At 37.2% G+C, this 14,285-nt stretch overlaps 1 protein-coding gene across 5 annotated transcripts in view; it reads left to right on the top strand.

Moving 5' to 3' along the window:
- The window catches only part of PPME1 (protein phosphatase methylesterase 1), a 104,206-nt gene that overhangs the window by 30,436 nt on the left and 59,485 nt on the right, over positions 1-14,285 (top strand). Inside the window, exon 2 of one of the 5 annotated variants that reach the window (XM_042906821.1) lies at positions 122-173. The exons of 3 other annotated variants lie outside the window; for them this stretch is intronic. In XM_042906821.1, coding sequence (XP_042762755.1) covers positions 169-173 — 5 coding nt within the window. In that variant the 5' untranslated portion in view covers positions 122-168. Of the gene's footprint in view, positions 1-118; positions 174-14,285 lie in introns of all 5 variants that reach the window. One more of the 5 variants, XM_042906820.1, reaches the window with a different exon arrangement.

Below are 14,285 nucleotides of genomic sequence, written 5' to 3'. Positions count from 1 at the left end.
AAGTGAAGCAGAATTCTTTATTATCAGAGGTATAAGATTACAGTTCTTTCAGTGCTGCAACAGTCTGTCTTTATCCATCCATTTAAAATAAACTATATTTTTGTGTGATCTGACTCAGCAGGTTGGAAGTTCCCATGGAGTAAATATCTTATCTGAAAGTGGTTTTAAATGAGGTAAGCTTTCATTCATTTGCTTGAAACCACATCAACTATTGGGCCATAAGTATCCTGTCCTATCTAATGCAGGACATTGTGGTAAATGCTGTACTATTTTCATTTTTGGATTCTATGATGCCCATTTAACAATTAACATTCTCCAATGGCCAACAAAGAAAACTAATAGGAATAGGATGTAGGATTTTCAATCACATGGTAAATCAGTATTTAGTAACTTAGAGCCCTTTAAAATGCCGTTCTATGTATTCTGTGAATGGCATCAGAGAAACTTGAGAGTTGTCTTTGATTCTTCCTTCTCACTGCACCTTCCTGCTCCCTCTCATTGCCACCTACATTTGTAAACCTTGACTTTCTCTTTCGTCTCCCTGGTATACAGCCTTGCTACTAGGGTCCTCTGGCAGTCATTACCCCTACAACAGGGACCAATCCTCTTTCACCTTTTCCTGAGGATTTCTGCTTACTCATGGCTAGCTTGGGTGATTTCAAGAATGGAGAACTTAATATTATTTTGAGGGTAGTATTGAAAACTGATAAGGAAATAACCATGAGAATAAGATTCTAGCCCACTACTTTCTGTGTCTTGGATGAGTTATTTAATCTCCCTCGGTTTTAGTTTTCTCATTTGTGAAATAGGAATAGCTACTCCAGAGAGTTGTAGAAATTCATTTGTTTGCCTCTATTCTCTTACCAAACTCCATTAAATTATGATAGAGTAATTTGGAAAAAGGAGTAATACCAAAGAACAAATAGAAGATAGGCTACCAAGATTTAGGAAGATAGCAAGTTGAATATTAACTAACAGAGAAGAGTAAACTGAAAACTACCTGTAGAAGAATGAAAGTGCAAGCTAATCCATATCATAAACCCATAAAGGCTCAGGAATTGTAGGTGCTAAGTACCTCTGAAAGTGGGCTAAAACAGGAGGATTGATTGAAAATCTGTACAAAGCACCATTAAACGCCAAAATCTTCTTCTTTCCCTCAGTGAGATGGTTAACTTCTATAGAAATTGAACCAGGGTGTCTCTGGACTCAGAGATGCTAAGCATATGGCCACGAAAGTAAAGCAACAGGATGAAAATAGGGGTTAAGTGAAGGTAGTGAAGGTATATATTCTGTCATCTAGACATGCTCTCATGGCTTGCTCCCTCACCTTTAGGTCTTTGTTAAAGGTGCCTTCCCTAACCACCTGATTTAAAACTACAGTTTTCCCAACCTGGCATTCATTTTCCTCGCTTCCTGATTTGATTTTTCTCCATGACACTTACTGTTACCTGACAAATTTTTACTTATGTTGCCTTCACAGGAATGTAAACACCACAAGAGTAGGGGGTTTTGTCTGTTTTGTTCACCAAAATATTTCAGGTGCCTAAAACAGTATCTTGTAGGTGTCTAGTGAATGTTTGTTGAATGAGTGAATGAAAAAGACTATTCAGATCTTTTTCCAGAAGGCTAATGGCTAGTCTTATGTTCCCAGGCAGGAGATTGGAGGATTTTTCTCTGGAGAAATGACTGGCCAAAAAAAAAGACATGCAGATATTGATGTTTGGAGGAAAAATCCCTTACTTAAAAGGCTAGGAATCTACTTGCTAACTGAACAGTCATATTCAAAAGTCAGCAAGCCTTGCTCTCTCATAGGATCACCAGACATCCAGGAAAAACTTCTAACACAAAAAATAGATACCAAAACAAAATGAGAAAATGAAACAATAATGTATAGAACAAAAAAAAAAAAGCTTAAACTTGTCAGAGAGACAAGAGATGATATGGCATCTATGAAACAAGAATAGAATGCTCTTTTAAAAAAGGAGGGGGGAGAACCTGGTTTCAGAGAAAAAGAAATATGTTGGGAATGAAAATATGTATAGTATATATAAATTCAAAAGAAGAGAAAATTTAAGGAATCTTCTAGAAAATACCTTATTCTAGTTTAGGATTGAAATTTGGAAATATGGGGGATAAAAAGATTCTTAGTAAAAACATCTCAACAGTAGTACCTTACTTAGAAGATGGAAAAATGCCTTAAATTTTGAGAAAGAATAACCTAAAATTGCTTTGGCTAGTATTTGCTTACTATATCTTTGTCTCTTTTAACTTTTTTAAATGCTTATTTATTTTGAGAGAGAGTTCACACGCACGCAGGGAAGAAGCTGACAGAGGGGGAGAGAGAATCCCAAGCAGGCTTCATGTTCTCAGCGCAGAGCCTGATGCGGGTCTCAATCCCATGACCCTGGGACCATGACCTGAACCGAAATCAAGAGTTGGATGTTTGGGGCGCCTGGGTGGCGCAGTCGGTTAAGCGTCCGACTTCAGCCAGGTCACGATCTCGCGGTCCGTGAGTTCGAGCCCCACGTCAGGCTCTGGGCTGATGGCTCGGAGCCTGGAGCCTGTTTCCGATTCTGTGTCTCCCTCTCTCTCTGCCCCTCCCCCGTTCATGCTCTGTCTCTCTCTGTCCCAAAAATAAATAAAAAAAACGTTGAAAAAAAATTAAAAAAAAAAAAGAGTTGGATGTTCAACTGACTGAGCCACGCAGGCGCCCCTAGGTCCACTTTAAATTCTCAACTTGAAACTTCTTAGAATATATAAGTGGTATAAATTTAGCCCAAGTCCATTTGAGAACTGTCTGTGGTTATAGCTTCATCAGAGAAGGGTTTTTTTTTCTTTCTTCTGCCTTCTATTTTGTTTGTTTCAAGTTTTTAATTACATTCTAGTTAGTAAACATATAGAATAATATTGGTTTCAGGAGTAGAGTGTAGTGATTCATCACTTACATATAACACAGTGCTCATCACAAGTGCCCTCCATAATACCCATCACCAATTTAGCCCATCCTCTGCCCACCTCCCCTCCATCAACCCTCAGTTTTTGTTCTCTATAGTTAAGAGTCTCTTATGGTTTGCCTACCTCTTTCTCTCTGCCCCCCCTTCCCTATGTTCATCTGTTTTGTTTCTTAAATTTCACATATGAATCAAATCATATGGTATTTGTCTTTCTCTGACTTGTTTCACTTAGCATACATAATACACTCTAGCTCTATCCACAGTTTACAAATGGTAAGATTTCATTCTTTTTGATGGCTGAGTAATATTCCATTGTGTGTGTGTGTGTGTGTGTGTGTACATCTTTATCCATTCATTGGTCAGTGGACATTTGGGCTCGTTCCATAATTTGGCTGTTGTTGATAATGCTGCTGTAAACATCAGGGTGCATGTGCCCCTTCAGATCAGTATTTTTGCATCCTTTGGGCAAATACCTAGTAGTGCAATTGCTGGGTCATAAGGTAGTTTTATTTTTAACTATTTGAGGAACCTCCATACTGTTTTCCAGAGTGGCTGCACCAGTTTACATTCCCACCAACAGCGTAAGAGGGTTCCCCCTTCTTTGCATCCTCGCCAGTATCTTTTGTTTTCTGTGTTGTTAATTTTAGCCATTCTGACAGGTGTGAGGTGATATCTCATTGTAGTTTTGATTTGTATTTCTGTGATGATGAGTGATGTTGAGCATCTTTTACATGTGTGTGTTAGCCATCTGTATGTCTTCTTTGGAAAAATGTCTATTCATGTCTTCTGGCCATTTCTTAACTGCGTTATTTGTTTTTTGGGTATTGAGTCTGATAAGTTCTTTATAGATTTTGGATACTAACTCTTTATCAGATATGTCATTTACAAATCTCTTCTCCCATTGGTTGCCTTTTAGTTTTTTATTTTCTCTGTGCAGAAGCTTTTTATCTTGATGGAAGTCCCAATAGTTCATTTTTGTTTTTCTTTGCCTTGCCTTAGGAGAAATATCTAGTAAGAAGTTGCTATGCCGATGTCAGAGAGGTTTCTGCCTGTGTTTTCTTCTAGGATTTTGATGGTTTCCTGTCTCACATTTAGGTCTTTCATCCATTTTTTCATTTATTTTTGTGTATGGTGTAAGAAAGTGGTCCAGTTTCATTCTTCTGCATGTTGCTGTCCAGTTTTCACAGCACCATTAGTTGAAGAGACTGTCTTTTTTCCATTGGATAGTCTTTCCTGTTTTGTTGAAGATTAATCATATGGTTGTGGGCCCATTTCTGGGTTTTCTATTCTGTCCCTTTGATCTGTGTGTCTGTTTTTGTGCCAGTACCATGCTGTCCTGATGATTACAGCTTGAAGTCCAGGATTGTGATGCCTCCTGCTTTGCTTCTCTTTCTCAAGATTGCTTTGGCTATTCGGGGTCTTTTATGGCTTCCTAGGGGAATTCTACCAAACATTTGAAGACTAATACCTATTCTTCTCAAACTGTTCCTAAAAATAGAAATAGAAAACCTCCAAACTCATTCTACGAGGCCAACATTATTTTGATTCCAAAACCACTAAAAAGAAGAATTACAGGCTAGTATCCCTGATGAACATGGATGCAAAAATTCCCAACAAGATAACTGGCAAATCTAATCCAACAGTACGTTAAAAGAATTACTCACCATGATCATCTGGGATTTATTCCTGGGCTGCAAGGGTGGTTCAGTATTTGCAAATCAATCAATGTGTACACCACATTAGCAAAAAGGGTAAGAACTATATGAAAAAGTGTTTGACAAAATATGTCCATTCCTGATAAAAACTGTCAACAAAGTAGGTTTAGAGAGAACATACCTCATTAGAAGCCATTTACAAAAGACCCACAGCTAATATCCTCAATGGGGAAAAACTGAGACCTTTTCCTCTATGGTCAGGAACAAGACAAGGGATGTCCAGGCTCACCATTGTTATTTAACATAGTACTGGAAGTCCTAGTCTCTGAAATCAGGCAACAAAAAAATAAAAGGCACCCAAATTGGCAAGGAAGAAGTCACACTTTCACTATTTGCAGATGACATGATACTCTATGTAGAAAATACTCCACCAAAAAATTGCTACAACTGATGGATGAATTCAGCAAAGTCACAGGATACAAAATCAGTGTACAGAAATCTTTTGTATATCTATACTCCAATAATGAAGCAGCAGAATGAAATCAAGGAATCAATCCCATTTGCGGTTGCACCAAAAACCGTAAGATACCTAGGAATAAACCTAACCAAAGTGGTAAAAGATCTGTACTCTAGAAACTGTAGAACACTTATGAGAGAAATTGAAGATGACACAAAGAAATGGAAAAAACATTCCATGCTCATAGATTGGAAGAACAAAATAGTGTTAAAATGCCTATACTACCCAGGGGCGCCTGGGTGGCTCAGTGAGTTAAGCATCCGACTTCAGCTCAGGTCATGATCTCACAGTTAGTGAGTTTGAACCCTGTGTTAGGCTCTGTGCTGACAGCTCAGCCTGGAGCCTGCTTCCAATTCTGTGTCTCCTGCTCTCTCTGCCCCTCCCCCACTTGCACTCGGCCTCTCTTTCAAAACTAAACATTTAAAAAACCCACATTTTAATTAACTAATTAATTAATTGTATTTTTTATGTATTATTATTTTTAATATAATTTATTGTAAAATTGGCTTACATACAACACCCAGTGCTTATCCCAACAAGTGCCCTCCTCAATGCCCATCTCCTATTTGCCCCACTCCCATCCACCCTCAGTTTGTTCTCTGTATTTAAGACTCTCTTGTGGTTTGCCTCAAGTTACAGAGCCTTCCCTCTCTGTAACTATTTTTTCCCATTCCCTTCCCCCATGGAGTTCTGTTAAGTTTCTCAAGATCTACGTATGAGTGAAAACATAAGATATCTGTCTCACTCAGTATAATACCTTCCAGTTCCATCCACATTGCCACAACTGGCATGATTTCATTCTTTCTCATTGCCAAGTAGTATTCCATTGTATATATAAACCACCTCTTCTTTTTCCATTCATCAGTTGGTGGACATTTAGGCTCTTTCCATAATTTGGCTATTGTTGAAAGTGCTGCTATAAACACTGGGATACAAGTGCCCCTAATGCATCAGCACTCCTGTATTCCTTGGGTAAATTCCTAGCAGTGCTATTGCTGGGTCATAGGGTAGATCTATTTTTTTTTTTTATTTTATTTATTTATTTTTTTTATTTATTTTTGAGACAGAGAGAGACAGAGCATGAACGGGGGAGGGGCAGAGAGAGAGGGAGACACAGAATCGGAAGCAGGCTCCAGGCTCTGAGCCATCAGCCCAGAGCCCGACGCGGGGCTCGAACTCATGGACCGCGAGATCGTGACCTGAGCTGAAGTCAGCCGCTTAACCGACTGAGCCACCCAGGCGCCCCGGGTAGATCTATTTTTAATTTTTTGAGGAATCTCCACACTGTTTTCCAGAGTGGCTACACCAGTTTGCATTCCCACCAGCAGTGTAAGAGGGTTCCCGTTTCTCCACATCCTCGCCAGCGTCTGTAGTTTCCTGATTTGTTCATTTTAGTCACTCTGACCTGTGTGAGGTGGTATCTCAGTGTGGCTTTGATTTGTATTTCCCTGATGATGGTGACATTGAGCATCTTTTCATGTGTCTGTTGGCCATCTGGATGTCTTCTTTGGAAAAGTGTCTATTCATGTCACTGGATTATTTGTTTTCCAGGTGTTGTTTGGTGAATTCTTTATAGATTTTGGATACTAACCCTTTATCTGATATGTCATTTGCAAATCTTTTCCCATTCCGTTGGGCAGAAGTTTTTAATCTTGATGAGGTCTCAATAGTTCATTTTTGCTTTTAGTTCCTTTGCCTTTGTAGATGTGTCAAGCAAGAAATTGCTGCAGCTGAGGTCAAAGAGGTTTTTCCTGCTTTCTCCTCTACGGTTTTGATGGTTTCCTGTCTCACATTCAGGTCATTTATCCATTTTGAGTTTATTTTTGTGAATGGTGTAAGAAAGTGGTCTAGTTTCATTCTTCTGCATGTTGCTGTCCAGTTCTCCCAGCACCATTTGCTAAAGAGACCACCTTTTTTCCATTGGATGCTCTTTCCTGCTTTGTCAAAGATTAGTTGGCCATACATTTTTGGGTCCAATTCTGGGTTCTCTATTCTACTCCATTGGTCTATGTGTCTTTTTTTTTTGTGCCAGTACCATACTGTCTTAATGATTACAGCTTTCTGATAGAGGCTAAAGTCTGGGATTGTGATGCCTCCCACTTTGGTTTTCTTCTTCAATATTACTTTGGCTATTCGGGGTCTTTTGTGGTTCCATGCAAATTTTAGGATTGTTTGTTCTAGCTTCAAGAAGAATACTGGTGCAATTTTGATTGGGATTGCATTGAATGTGTAGATTGCTTTGGGTAGTATTGACATTTTAACAATATTTATTCTTCCTATCCATGAGTTTGGAATTTTTTTCTTTTTTTTTTTTTTATTGTCTTCTTCATTTTCCTTGATAAGCTTTCTATAATTTTCAGCATGCACACAGATCTTTTACATCTTTGGTTAGGTTTATTCCTAGAACACACATACGTACAATTTTAGTCAACACTTCTGAAGTTTGCTCTATCAACATTCCTAATTACCATTGATGGAAACAGTCCCTGACATAAAATTTCTGTACCTAGGAAAACTGTTAGTCAAGTATGAAAATGGGATAATAGCATTTTCTGGCATGCAGGGTTTCAAAATTTATCTCCCTTTCTCAAGAAGCTAACAGAGGATGTGTTCCATCAAAATAAGAGAATGCATCAAGAAAAACATGGGATATGGGAATCAGGGATTCAGCACAGGAAAAAGGCAAAAGGAATTCCCAGGATGATGGTGAAATGACAGCAATTCATCATATCCAGAGAGCAAACAGTCCTATTTGGAGGAGAGTGGTAGGTGCCAAGAACGGAAATTTGCAAAGAAAAAATGGATCTAATAGATTATTTAACATTATTATATTAAGAGAAGTTTTACAGATTTATCAAAGGCTTTTTTTCATTAATAAAAGTTAATAGTGAAATATTCAGAAGGGTTTAAAATATGCGTGTGCAGTTCAGAGAAGAATAAAATAAATGCCCATGTATCTACCACCTGGCTTATGAAATTGAACATTGTTAGCCTTTAAAAGCCTGTTTGCCTCTCCCCAAAAGCACCTCTACTCCCCACAATCTTGAATTGTATGTTTAACATTCTCTTGCTTTTCTTAATAGTTTTGTCACCTATGCATATATCCATAAAAAAGATAATTAGTTTTGCCTGTTCTTGAACTTTGTTATTAATGGACTGCATTTATTCTATGCTTATTTCTTCCTCTAAATGTATTTCTGAAATTCATCCATGTTACTGTATATAATTCTAGCATATCCATTCCCACTGCTGTGCCATATTGAGTTATCTGAATATATCTCAATTTATATATTCCTCTGGTGATAGACTTAGTTTGCTTGTTATTCTTTGGCTTTATGGAAATGCTTCTATGAACATCTTTTTACATGTATCTTAATACCTCTGTGCAGATGTTTCCTTGTGAAGTGAAACTACTAGAGTGAAGGGTACTTGTTCAATTTTACCAGGTGGTGACTCACTGTTTTCCAAATAGTTTTCCCATTTATACTTCCACCGGCAATTCCATCTGATTTAGATCCTCTCCAACACCTAGTGTTGTCTGGCTTTGTATTTTGTCAACATAATGGGTGTGAAATTATACCTAACTCTGATTTAAAATTTCATGTCTCTAAAAAATAAACATAATAAAACTTCATGTCTCCATGAACAAAATTGGGAACCCTTTTGTAATATTTATGGGCTATTTGTGTTTCCTGTTTTGTGAAATGTCCACTAATATTTTTTGCTATAAAAAGCTCTTATGAAACAATTAATGATAATTTCATTAAAAAAATAAGCAAACAAAATAAAAGACAATCATTCTGGAAAAAATAAGAAGTCACGCAAGAAAGAAAGTATAATCCGTATACCATGTGGCTTAGCTGTGAACAACATTTCTGCAGTAACTAACATTTATGAAGTATTTTTGTGCCTACTTGTTACTGTTTTTCAAACCTTACACTTGAGATTTAGGCAGAGATGGATTTGCTAGTGGTCACAAAGCTTACAATTACTACAAATGAAATTTAAACTTAAATAATCAGTACACGGCCATAATGTAAAAACTGTATATAGTGGGGTTTTTCCTCCTCACGGACCAATCTATTTAAGCTATCCTGCCGTAAGCAAAGGGATGGAAGATCTATATATTGGTCATCACTGATACAAAGAAGGAAGGTGAGCTTAAGATACCATGTACTTTTCTGGTCCATGTGCAGAGTCATCGTCCAAACCAGTAATGTGGTCCCCACTGGGTAGTGATCCAGGTTCTCTCTATTCATCCTCATAGCTGGTTGGAAGTAGTTTTGCATGAGCATTATGGAGTAGAATATGATTAACATCTCCCCAGGGAAAGGGCTTAGACCTGATGAAGAGATGGGGGTAGGCATGGAACTCAGGCCTCGAGTGCTCTCCATGATTTGACTTCCAGATGTTCAGCATGCTCACTCCCACACCAGGGAGTGCTACAAAGTAGGTGAGGGCCTTCCACCTTCAAGTTGAGCCCTCCTTGGCTGTGGGTGCCACTTGAAATGGACCATCCCAGCTGTGCCCTGGATTGACCTAGCAGGTTTTTTGCTCTTACATTTAGGTTTATGATCCTCTGTGATTTAATTATGTGTGTAGTTGTAAGGGAGGCAGTCAGATTCATTGATATATGACTATCCGATTGTCCTAACACCATTTATTGGCAAGACTGTTTTTTCCCCAGTGAATTGTCTTGGTCCTTTGTTGAAAATCTATGGACTGTAAGTGTTAGAGTTTATTTCTGGACTCTCAGTTCTGTTTGATCTATCTATATGTCTACTCTCATGCTTGTACCACAGTATTCCATTTCCCTTTACTGGAAACCTTATCAGAATTCAGGAAGGAGGCTTCTCTTTATTAGCTTCAGCCCAATGGTGATGATGATAATAATAATAGTAATAATAATAATAAATAATTTCCTGAGGCACCAAGCTAAGTGCTTTATGCACATTAGCTCACTTTTTACTGTCAACAGATATTCATTAATGTGTCGGACCCCAAGAGTACATTGGTGAACAAAGGGAGAACGTTCTTGCTCTCCTGGATCTCACATTAGTAGCAAATTAGGTGGAGTGATCTAACAAATATAAGAACAAACTAATTTTAGGAAATGATTAGTTCTATGATAAAAATAGAACAGGCTAATTTGAGAGTAACCAAGGGAGAAGGCTACTTTAATCCTCATTATAACCCCTATAAAATTGGCATTATAACCCTATCTCACATGAAGAAACTCAGGCATAGAGAAATTAAATGACTTGGCCAAGGTCACACAATTAATAAAGGCAGAACTGGGTTATGAAAACAAACTTTTAGTGTGTAGCAAATGGAAAACTTATTTAGGTTTAGGAAGTATTAAGAATGTAGTATCACTTCGGGCACCTGGGTGGCTGGCTCAGTCAGTTAAGCATTCAACTTTGGCGCAGGTCATGATCTCATGGTCCATGAGTTCTAGTCCCGTGTCAGGCTCTGTGCTGACAGCTCAGAGCCTGGAACCTGCTTTGCTTTCTGTGTCTCCCTCTCTCTCTGCTCTTCTCCCCTCACGCTCTGTCTCTCTCTTAAGAAGAAATAAACATGTAAAAAAGAAAAAAGAATGTGGTATTTCTTCATAATTTTCTTCCTTTTTAAATTTTTTGTCTTTCTGCCAGAAATAGGTTGCTATGGTCAAAGTATAGGCCCAGAGATCTTATTTAGGATTCATACATGAGCTTGAAGCCAGTGCAGTTGTGTGCAGAATATATGTATGTGCACTGGTTTCTGGAATGGGGGTTTATAAAGCTTCTGAATGGAGTCTGTGACAATAGCGAAGGGTCTAAAAGCACATTTGATTCACATGATTTAGGCAGGAATTGTATTTCCTTTGTGTCTCCCACTGTACCATTTTGTTCCGTGTCTGCCAAACTCTTTCCTCTGGTAACAAGACTTGGAAGGAAATTATACATTTATTATGTTGGTTTGAAATAAACTTTATTCTGACATAAAAAAATTCTGTGGACATTTACCTCCCAGTGTAGATTTTTATTTACCAATTGTTGGACTTAATAATTCATCTCTGTTAGTTCAAAACTTTAGAATTGACTTGGGTTCTACTATCAGTCATTTTCCATATCTTGAACATTCCTGAGATTTGTTGATTGCCTTTTTGAAAAGTTTTCTATGTTTCCCTCCTTTTTAATTCCATTGTCAGTCTAGACTCCCATCTTCTAACCAGATTATTGCAGCAACGTTGTTTTTTTTTCCGGAATCAAATTCATCTTGTACCTTTCACCACATTGATCTTTCTAAAATACTTTAATCTGAACCACTGAAACTCTATCAGGCTTTTGGGACCAACCCCAACACACAAATAACAGAAAAAGAAATAAATTCCCCACTATATTGCATCTAATGTCATTATTTTTCCATGATCTGCTTTTAGTTGTATCAGTTTCTTTTAGTTTTTCAAAACTGTTTTACTTATTTCCACCTTGTTGCAGTTAACTATTTTATTTTGTCTTTTATCAGTGCTCACTATGACAGGCAGACACCATACTGGGTTCTTATTGGTGCCCTTCTCTCTGCCGGAGTTGTCTTCCATACCCTTCCCTATTTCCATCAGTCCAAATTCTGTCTGTCCTTCAATGACTTAATAGCTTAACAGCTTAAATGTTACTTTTTCTTTGAAACCTCTTTTTATTTCCTAAGCTAAAAGTAATCTTTTTTTTTTTTTTAAAGTAATCTTTATTCCCTCCTTTAGCTATATCTCTTAGGGCATTTAACTCTACCTTATGTTAGATATTTATGTAGTTAACATTAGTTTCTTGAGAGCAGAGGGATTGTGTCACTAGTTTTATAATTATCCCAGTATTGCCCATCACGCCACCTCAGTTCCGGCATAATACATATACTAGATTTTGGTGAATAAAACCTCATTTTTAAAGTATAAATTAACCTCGTTATGCTTTTTTAAGTTATTTTCATTACTTCAAAATTCTTCCATTATGACTTCTTGGGGAAAGAAAGTAATTAATTTATTTTAAAAATTATAGCTAAAAAGAGCCTATACAGGCTGTAATGACTATAAAATAGGTAGGCTTAAAAGCATAAAAAGCAAACTATTTATTCATTTATTTTTTAGTTTACATCCAAGTTAGTTAACATAGTGCAACAATGATTTCAGGAGTAGATTATTTAATGCCCCTTACCCATTTAGCCCATCCCTCCCTCCCTCAACCTCTCCAACAACCCTTCGTTTGTTCTTTATATTTAAGAGTCTCTTCTGTTTTGTCCCCCTCCCTGTTTTTGTATTATTTTTGCTTCCCTTCCCTTATGTTCATCTGTTTTATATCTTAAAGTTCTATGTGAGTGAAGTCATATGATATTTGTTTTTCTCTGACTGATTTCGCTTAGCATAATACCCTCTAGTTCCATCCACATAGTTGCAAATGGCAAGATTTCATTCTTTTTGATTGCCAAGTAATACTCCATTGTATATGTATACCACATCTTCTGTATCCATTCATCCATCAATGGACATTTGGGCTCTTTCCATACTTTGGCTATTGTTGATAGTACTGCTATAAACATTGGGGTGCATGTGCCCCTTCGAAACAGCATACCTATATACCTTGGATAAATACCTAGTAGTGCAATTGCTGGGTCATAGGGTAGTTCTATTTTTAATTTTTTGAGGAAACTCCATACTGTTTTCCAGAGTGGTTCATTTTTCTGCATATTGCTGTCCAGTTTTCCCAGCACCATTTGCTGAAGAGACTGTCTTTATTCTTTCCTGCTTTGGATAGTCTTTCCTGCTTTGTCAAAGATTAGTTGGCCATATGTTTGTGGGTCCATTTCTGGGTTCTCTATTCTGTTCTATTGATCTGGGTGTCTGTTTTTGTGCCACAAACTATTTTTATAAACCAAAACTACATCATTAAAATAGAGTATTCTTTCTGACTAGAATATAAAGATTGATGTGAGATCTTGCTGTCTACTTCATGTCTAACACTGGTTGCAAAATTACCTGAACTCGTAGAGTATATAAACAATTATGTGTTCAAATGTTCAAAAGAGTATGCCAGGAAAGTCTCTGTGGGAGTAGGAACAACCTTTGGAGGTATAGATTATTGGCTCTTTAACCAGATGGGAATTACTCATATGTTGGTATAAATTGGGTAGTCCTTAGAACTTTATTATTTTTTTTAATGAAGGGAATTAGAAGTGGAAGGTGTCCTCCTAGGAATAATTTCTATTTATACAAAGTGATTTCTCCTTAACGGGTAATCTTCTCTGGTGCCTGGCCAACTTGGAAAGTTTCTGTGGCCTTTGGCAAAGACCCTGAAAAGGAAACTTCTGATAACGTACTCTAAAGCCTTATTACTTTTCAGAAGCGTAAATGAAAGAGTGAGAGAGAAAAGAAAGGATCTGAGAATTAATATAGCATTGGGGTAAAGAGCAGAGACTTTTAAGAGTGATGGAACTGGATTTGAATCCTGTCACTGCCATTTAGTAGTTAGTTGTATAACCTTGGTCAAGTGACTTTATATCTCTAAATCTGTCATCTGTGAAATGGGGATAAAAATAACTTGAAGTTTTGTGAGGATTAAATGGAATCATGCCTATAAATTACTTGGCAGAGTGACTCACTGTTGTGGCACAGTAAATGTTAGATACTATTACTGTGATGATGCCCTGAGTCCAGACATCAAAAATTCATGCATAGATCCTTAAAATCAATTATAACATGTTTGACATACCATGTGTGGTTGTTATACTCAAATTAGTATATATGTAGGTGGATTTGTGAGTGATGGGTGAGTCAGTAGAATTAAGAGTTCTACTTTTAGTTTTCCAGTAGGAATTCAAGTACAACTAGCAAACCAGAAAAAATAAGTCAATGCTGAAATTGGAAATTACTTCTACAGAGGCAGTTTTTCTATCAGAAGTTAGGATTTTATCCGTTTTCTGAGCAACTACTAAATCTCAGATGTATTAGATTCTTTTGAAAGACATGTTATTTTATTCAGTCACTATAATCCAATGCAGAAAGAATTTAGGTAATTTGAATTTCCCCAAATACATACTCTAATTGTTAGAGATTTGCAGGGAAATACTGGAAAATGGTAGGAACTGTGAGGAATTTGAACTCTTCTCTCATTCCAGATCATTTACTCTACC

Source organism: Panthera leo, chromosome D1 (genome assembly GCF_018350215.1).
Source record: "Panthera leo isolate Ple1 chromosome D1, P.leo_Ple1_pat1.1, whole genome shotgun sequence".
Lineage (NCBI taxonomy): Eukaryota > Metazoa > Chordata > Mammalia > Carnivora > Felidae > Panthera > Panthera leo.
Note: the sequence above shows the minus strand (reverse complement) of the source record. Positions and strands in the feature narration are given on the sequence as shown.